At 33.9% G+C, this 8,849-nt stretch overlaps 1 protein-coding gene across 1 annotated transcript; it reads left to right on the top strand.

Moving 5' to 3' along the window:
* The first annotated feature begins 1,878 nt into the window (after window positions 1-1,878).
* zgc:165423 (uncharacterized protein LOC100101646 homolog) lies at window positions 1,879-8,422 on the top strand. Its single transcript, XM_051715374.1, has 10 exons — window positions 1,879-1,981; window positions 2,531-2,551; window positions 2,756-2,918; window positions 3,013-3,284; window positions 4,138-4,283; window positions 4,982-5,210; window positions 6,861-7,002; window positions 7,097-7,353; window positions 7,480-7,580; window positions 7,758-8,422. Exons 1-10 carry the CDS (start codon window positions 1,933-1,935, stop codon window positions 8,037-8,039), a joined length of 1,662 nt encoding a protein of 553 aa, XP_051571334.1. The 5' UTR covers window positions 1,879-1,932; the 3' UTR covers window positions 8,040-8,422.
* Window positions 8,423-8,849: the final 427 nt, after the last annotated feature.

Here is an 8,849-nt window from a genome sequence, read left to right as displayed (position 1 = left end):
AAAATGCTAATTGTGAGTAAAACTTGGCTTTGGTTAGCACATAAAACCGGTTGGCCCACATTAAGGATTGCAACGTAACAGGTTTAAATCACATTTTAACATTCATAGTCTCATCCTCACTTAAGCAAGCAACATGTGCAGTTCAAAACAGACCAAAACCATCTCTGATAACATCAGTCATGACTTGCACTTCTTCTCACAATTTTTATCTCAGTGGAAAAGTTATCAACATGTCTTCATTTATTAAATGTTTATTTAGAAAGTGTTTTTTCACCAGAACTATATGAGGTGACACTTGACATTAATACCCCTCGCAATATACCACGAAAATATGAGAAACAAAATCATGATGAGTCTTTTGTAACAGGTGCAGTTTCATCTAATATCTAAAATGTAAAAAAATAAATAAATAACTAAAAAAATTAAACTAGATAAATAAAGTGTGTAGACTGGGATTAGTTTTCTTCATTTACCCTCCAAAAAAAAAAAAAAAAAAAAAAAAAAATAAAAAAACAACAAAGAAAATATATTTTTTTAATGTTATAGTGTAAAAGGTGTATGGTGTAACACGATTATCTATGTACAGCTGTATGTAAAGCAATTTTGCTCATTTTGCAGATTCTCCCTATTTTAAGAAAAGTACATATATGTAGATATATGTTGATAAGATTTTTAGAGTTAGTTTGCAATATAGACATTCGACATGCCCCCAGAAAAACAGTCATTAATCAGTCAGTATAATACAATCATCAATGCAATTGTTGAAGTTGTGTGGGTGAATGAATGAACTCTGTCAACATTCCCAACTAAAGCATTCTCTGATCATGTGCTCTGTTCTGAAGTAGGCTTTAGGTTTCAGGGTTTCAGTAGCTGTCAAGCATTTTGATTATTTAAAACAAAGAAAACAATGTACAAAATAAGCAAAAAGTCATGTTCTTTCTTTACTACATTCCAAACTATTGACCCTTCTTTAGCACATTAGTAAGAAGGATGTGCCCTGTGTTTGTGTTTCAAAAAGCAAAAACTTAAACAGAGGTTTAACACAACAAAAAAAAAAAAAGTTGAAAAATACATAAATAAATACAAATAAAATGAATTTACACTTAAAATATAGTGGTCACTGAAATTACTAAAGAAATAAATTATTAAAATTTAGAATTAATGTAAAAACAAAGAAGGCTTAAAGTATCAACAAGGCTTTTTAGAATGAGGGATAAGATATTATGTGCTTAATTGAATTTGAAAAAAGAAAATAAGGATAATAGTTTAATAATATGTATAATAATGAGAAAAGGTATTATAAAACTGACATTGTCTACTTGTAGATGTCATCCTGTTATATAAGAAATCTTTTCAATGGCATAAAGGATTTCATTCCATTGATTGTTGCTCACCATTTTCAGTGTATTACATGTGTACACAGAAATTGCAAATACCTTAGAACACACCTTGTTTTTATTGAATCTATGATGTTGCTGCATTGTTGTGACTTTCAACATACAGTACTTTAAACTTGAGAAACCGTTTTTAAAGTCAACTGCAAATTTCTTTGTACAGAGCCAATTCCAATGAAGTCTCATCTTCCTATAATTTTGTCTTTTTATATCTATGATGTTAGTTGAATGCTTAATAATGTGCAATTATGATACAAAACTGTACAAATGGATAAACTGGTATACAAATATTGAGATATTAAAGTGTTTCTGCATCTTGATCTGTTTTCCTTCTGAAAGTTTTTCTTTCTTTTTTTTTCTTTCTTTTTTATTATTGATTTCAGAGAATTCTCACCAAATTCTGCAATTTTTCATAGTTTTTTTCCATTGTTTAGGTGTGCTGAGTCAGGCAACAATGAGAAAATGAGGAAGTGTGTAGACGTCAGGTTGTAGGGGATATATAACATCAAATGTCAGCACTGAAGTCAGAAAGATCAAGATGTTCAGGAAACTGAGTTTGGTCTTTGTGGTCGCTCTCCTTACCAAAGGTAAATGCATCTATCTTTATATAAAGTTATCTGCTCTAAAGTATTCTCATTTACTTACTTATCCCTATAAATAAATACATAAAAAATAATAATAATAATAATAAATAAATAGTTTCTTTCTTTTCTAAGCATTTTTGATGCTTTATGTTTTAGTGCTGCTTCAAATGTATAGGTATATTATACTGTAGCTTGATTGAATCATGCGCACAGTTTAAATCTATTAGTTTATCATTGTATTTATTTATTTATTAGCCCGTGGTGTGTAAGCTCTTTTTAATAAAGACACAAAAAAAGTATTTTGGAATGTATTTTTATGATATAACATATATTTCAATTTTATTGACATAACAAATCATCTCTGGGATTATTTTATAAGCAGAGAATTTTAAAGCTTAAATATTTGATAGTATTGATAAATATCAGCTGTTAACAAATGGCTTAAACATTTTCTACACATAGCAATGTAAAACAAAGGAAGTGGCCTTTACTTGTGAATAACTGAATCTGAATGTGATCTGATTTCAACATCTTGTTCAATTTTTTTTCTAGGGTGTGAATGCCAATTGAATGGTAAATGATTTCTCATCACATAATAATAGCATTGAGTAATGTAAAGTGAAAAAGTCATCTTAAACGTCATCTTAAAGTCAACTTAAAGTGGAAGAAATAAAGTCATATGGGTTTGGAACAACATAATGGGTATATTTTTTGGGTGAACTAACTCCGTAACATTTTCTGTGCCACTCAAAGAGTCATTTTTTTTCTTCTTGTAAGTGTGTGGCAGAGCCCCTCTCAACACAAGGATAGTAGGAGGACAGGATGCCCCTGTTGGTGCGTGGCCATGGCAGGTCAGTCTTCACTTTGAAGGCAGTCATTTCTGTGGTGGATCCCTCATCAACAGAGAATGGATTCTGACAGCAGCTCACTGCTTTCCAGGGTAACCCACACTATTAACTTTAATTCAAAGCACTGCATTAATAAAATATGTCTTTTTCCTCAGTGTAAATGATGTTGATCTGTCCCTCTTTCAGTAACCCTGATCCTTCAGGCTTCACTGTGTATCTGGGCCGAGAGAGTCAGGAACAACCCAATTCAAACGAGGTGTCCAGAAACATCTCCGAAGTCATAACGCATCCACAATACGACGCATACTATCATGACAATGACATGGCTCTGCTGCACCTCTCCTCACCTGTGAATTTCACGACATACATCAAACCAGTCTGTCTTGCAGCAGAGGGAAGCATATTCAACAATGGCTCTGACATGTGGGTTACTGGTTGGGGAAACGTTAATTCAGGTGGTAAGAACCTAGTGGATTTTTTCAAAAGGAATGTTCCGGGTTCAGTACAAGTTAAGCTCAATCGACAGCATTTGTGGCAACTGATTACCACAAAAATAAAAAAATTTAAATAAAAAAAAAAAAGCAAAAATCGAGGTTACAGTGAGGCACTTACAATGGAAGTGAATGGGGCCAATTTTTGGAATGTTTAAACACAGAAATGTGAAGCTTATAATTTTATAAAAGCACTTACATTAATTCTTCTGGTAAAACTTGTGCATTATGTGAGCTGTAAAGTTGTTTAAATTTTTAGTGTTTGTTGACATTACATCGTCATGGCAATGAAGTTGTAAAATTGTCTATTACTTTACACAGAAAAGGTTTGTAAGGGATTTTATCACACTAAAATCATGTTTACACGTATATCCTTTATGTTTTATGGCTATGCTGTTGAAACAGTATTTTATCGTGGCCCCATTCACTTCCATTGTAAGTGTCACACTGTAACCTTGATTTTTGCTTTTTTTAAAGAAAAGGAGGAATGAGTCTAAATTAATTTTTGTGGTAATCAATATTATGCCACAAATGCTGTCGATGGAGCTTAACTTGTATTGAACCTGGAACATTCCTTTAAGCCAAAAAGCCAAGCCTGTTATCGTAAAATTAACATTATTTTTATCTAGGGTATGTCAGGCAACATTTATCAAAAACAAATGCATTACTGAAATATTTGTAAAGACAAAAAGGTAATCTGGATAACAGTCATAATATCCAAACATTCATAACTTGCATTACTAGATTACCAATGGACAGTGCTGCTGCTGAGTGAGAGATTGGAATTTTAACTGAGTGCCTTTCATTCACTGTTTCCCAGTATCCCTTCCTTCACCTCAAAACCTGCAGGAAGTGCGTGTGCCTATAGTTGGAAACAGGAAGTGTAATTGCCTTTATGGAAATGCACAGATAACAGACAACATGATGTGTGCTGGACTGTTGGACGGTGGAAAAGATTCATGCCAGGTATCACTAGTCCATGGCTTGAACTTGTTCATTTAGACGCATTTAGTTCAGTGTATTTTCATACTAAATATTATATAATCCAGCAAGCGTCTACACAAAATTGATACTATTAATAAAATGACAAGTAAAAGTAATTATTTTTTGATCTTAAAATGTGCTTGAGCTATTAACATTAGTCATTAGCATTATTAATTACATAGTTGCCTGAAAACTATGTTTTCCATAGAGCTGTTCAGGTTGTAGTCCAGAAACCTGGAAGAGAATTCACCATGGATTCATTTTGGATTTATGAGTAAAATAATATTCTGAAAGCTGCCGTTTAAAAAAATAAAAGTATGTTGTTTCAATACGGCTTCAAAATTCACGTATGTACAAGTGTGTAATTTATGCTGTAGAACAAAACATCAGTGAGTCTTAAAGTAATGTTTACCACGGACCTTATTTTACTCATAAATCCAAAACTGCCATTATAAAACCCCACAGGAAAATCCAGAGGTACCCCATGGTGAATTAACCCTCCTGGTTCGTCAGCAAATTGATGTAAATTGACGAAATTGAACAGCTCTATATTTTAACAATTTAACATTTGTAGCTAACATCTAGAACACACTGAAGGAAGAAGTGACTACATGTTTCTTTAGGCAGTGATTATCTGAAAAAGAGATAAAAGACTTTGTTTATTCTTTGTCACTGTACAGGGTGACTCTGGAGGTCCGATGGTCATCAAGCAGGGCTCTGTTTGGATTCAGGCTGGTGTTGTGAGTTGGGGTTATGGTTGTGCTCAGCCTGATTACCCTGGTGTGTATGCCAGAGTTTCTAACTACCAGTCGTGGATCAGCGGGTACACTGGAGCAAGTCAGACTGGTTTCATAAATTCTACCTCCATCTTCTCTGAGGAGGACGAGAATGTGACCTGTAGCACTCCACGTATGTTAGTTACCATGACCAAGCAAAACAAAATTGACTTTTACAAAGTCACCTGCTTAACAAACAGTATCCTCTCATATATTCTCTGCTAAGAATAACACAGGTTCTCACGTGAACAAGTGATCCACTGTGAATGAGCTTTTCTCATGCACTCATTTCACTGAAAAATTACTTAATTTTTGGCTTATTTCTCTTCATAACCTATCATATGGCTTCATAAAACTTGGAATATGACACATGAGTTGCATGAACTACAACCCCAATTCCAAAAAAGTTGAGACAGTATGAAAATTGCTAATAAAAACAAAAATCTGTGATTTGTAAATTATATTCACCATGTGCTATATTTAAAGCACTACAACTACACATTATATGAAGCTTTACCTTGTGAATTTCATACTTTTTTTTGAAAATGTACAGTAATTTCACATTAGATGATTGCAACATGCTCCAAAAAAGTCGAGACAGGGGCAATTTAAGACTAATAACAATTTTACGAGTTGAAATAACAAGATGATGTGAAACAGGAGATGTTAAACAGGTGAGGCAATCGTGTCATAGTATATGAGGAGCCTCCAAAAACAGCCTAGTCCTTCAAGAGCAGGGATCATTTGAGACTTGTCAATTTGCCAATGGATGCTTCAGAAAATAATCAAGCACTTTGAGAACAATGTTCCCCAAAGACAAATTGGAAGGATACACAAGGTTTATTTCTATTTCTTCTGCTCCAAACTTACTTCAAACTTACTTCTCTGTCTGCTCGTATGAATATAACACATCATAAGAAAGTGTTTCACCGCTGTTCAAATGCACTTTGGATCGCATCATTTATATGTAGAAATGTTTTCCATCTGAAAGGACTAAATATTAAATGAAACAAATGACAATAAAATGCAAAGTAATCTCTTCAGTAATCAAAATACTTTTTGAATGTAACTGTATTCTAATTACCAATGATTTAAACTGTAACTGTAGTGGAATACAGTTACTTATATTTTGTATTTTAAATACGTAATCCCATTACATGTATTCTGTTACTCCCCAACCCTGTTCACACATCTGTAAGAACACAATGACTGCAGCCAGATATGTAAAAATTTTGGAGCAACATATATTCCCATCCAGCACGTCTTATCCAGAGACGTCCCTGCATTTTCCAGCAGGACAGCTTCAAACCACATACTGTACATTTTCAAAAAAACTATGAAATTCACAGGGTAAAACATCATATAATGTTTAGTTGTAGTGCTTTCAATATAGCAAAGGGTGAATATAATTTACACTACTTTTTGTTTTTATTAGCATTTTTCATAATGTCCCACATTTTTCGGAATTGGGGTTGTACTTATATGATATTTTGCAACAGTTCGAAGCTTTAAAATGAATCACTATCCATTGTCATTGAATTGAAAAGACAGACTGGGATATTCATTGAAATTTCTCTTTTCGTCTGCAGAAGAAAGATACGAGAACTTGTCCTTTAATTCCCGACTTAAGTTTGTTTAGTCTCAGTCTACGGTTAGCCTCAGATGCCACTTTATTAAAAGCTGTAATGATTTGGAGAATTTAAAGTAATCTACACTATGAGCATCTCTCTCACACACATTTATTCTCAATCTCTTTCTTCCTCTCTCTCTTTTTTCTCTCCAGCACTATTGTGTGGAAGAAAGCGTGACAGTTCGACTGGTATATGGCCATGGATGGCTAGTCTAAAGTATTACGGTTCTAGTGCATGCATGGGAACTTTGGTCTCTCCAAACTTTGTCATGACCACTGCTAGCTGCTTTTCCAGGTAATCTTTTTTTTTTTTTTTTTTTTTTTTTTTTTTTTAAATCTAATCACTGACTTGTGCACTGACATACAACATGTTACACCTTACTCTTCAGATCCATGAATCCAAATGAATGGACAGTGGTCCTCGGTTTTGTCCCATGGGACTGCTCCAACACCCTGGAGGTGTATGTTAACGTGGCAAATATCGTTTACAACTTTGCTTCAGGCAACAATGTGGCACTTGTGGAACTGGCTATTACACCAGAACTCTCAGATTACATTAACATTGTAACGGTTGACATGTATAATTTAGCTTTTGGCCCAGGTTCTCAATGTACAGTGGTTGGTTGGAACACAGGTGATGGAACATGTGAGTACATGTGTGTGTGTCTACTTGATATTTAATATGATTTATTGAAACATAGACATTATTAATCAATGCCATCTCAAGAATAATCATTTTGTTTCTGCCTGATTTGTTTTCTTTTCTCCAAAGCTAAACAATTTCTTCAGGAATTTCAGACAAGCATTGTAAACTGCGATCCATCAACTGATCCTTCACTCCACATCTGCACAGAGCCTTTGGACGTACAGCAGGTATCTGCATAGTAATGTATTTTTTATTTGGCCCCAGTGAAACCAATACATTTTTCATATTGAAATGAACATGAGTCTGTGGACCGATCCCCTTCTTCTGTATTAAGTCAAATTATAATGCCACTGAAGTTTGAGTTTTGAAGTTTGTAAAGGTTTCTCCCTCTCTCTTATGCTCAGGAGGATGAAGGCAGTCCTCTGCTGTGTAAAATGGGTGACACGTGGTTTCAGACTGGTTTCTTGGCTTTGGGCCGCAGTGATGAATTTATCATCGACCCGGAATCCAGTGGCAATACAGACTTTCCAAAAGTCTTCATCAGAACAACTCCCATCAGCTCCTTCCTGACTAACACTCTCTACAATGTGCCATCCATTTTCGATGGGGCAGAGTCATTCTCACCTCTCTCTCTCACCTGCATCCTTCTTCTCTCTCTGCCAGCGCTCCTCCAAGCCTTTATTTGAAGCTTTGATCCCTGTCAATTTATCACTGACAAAACTACTGACACAGGCTGCCTAGAGCTAAAGAATAAATTACAGAATTTTACAATTTTACAGGATTTTAGATTAGATTAGAAATTTACCTACTGAGGTAAAAAAAAAAAAAAAAGAAAAAGAAAAAAAAGAAGAAAAAAAAAAGAAAAAAAGCATCTTAAATAAGAAAATAGTACAATGAATAAAATAAAAAAAATTACAGGGTGTATATTCTATTAAACAAACTATATGAATAAATTGTACTGTCATCTTTTTCTCAGCTTTCCTGTCATTACATTGTGTAATCCACATTCCACAACAAATGTATGGCAAAAGGGTCAAACTGCCAAATCAAATAAAAAAGAATGAATTGATGTTCATGAAAATCTATTTCAGCACAAACATACATTTAAATATTTGTATATATTTTCACATAAATTACTCTCTTACCGCCAATCTGTCTTCTATAATTTGTATTACCAAACGTTTTCATTACAAATAAAATTGATCCTTCTAAGCCATTTTGTAGCTAGGACAACTTTTTTTAACTGCAGAAGTGCCAGGGGTATAAAACAAAACAGAGTTACAGATTCTAATTACAAAAATATTATGGAGGGTATGCAGTACATTTAATAGCTTAGGAGTTGCTGGCGGAGTCCAGATAATTTATATATATATTACTTGTTGATCAAGAAAGACAAATGACTTCTATTGATCAGATGAGAGATGGGAGCAGTGATATCAGAACAAAGGGTAGATAACAAACAACGTAAGTTAAGATGATTCGAAAAGTGTAAGCTA

Source organism: Myxocyprinus asiaticus, chromosome 13, assembly GCF_019703515.2.
Source record: "Myxocyprinus asiaticus isolate MX2 ecotype Aquarium Trade chromosome 13, UBuf_Myxa_2, whole genome shotgun sequence".
Classification (NCBI taxonomy): domain Eukaryota; kingdom Metazoa; phylum Chordata; class Actinopteri; order Cypriniformes; family Catostomidae; genus Myxocyprinus; species Myxocyprinus asiaticus.
This window is presented reverse-complemented; position numbering and strand designations above follow the sequence as displayed.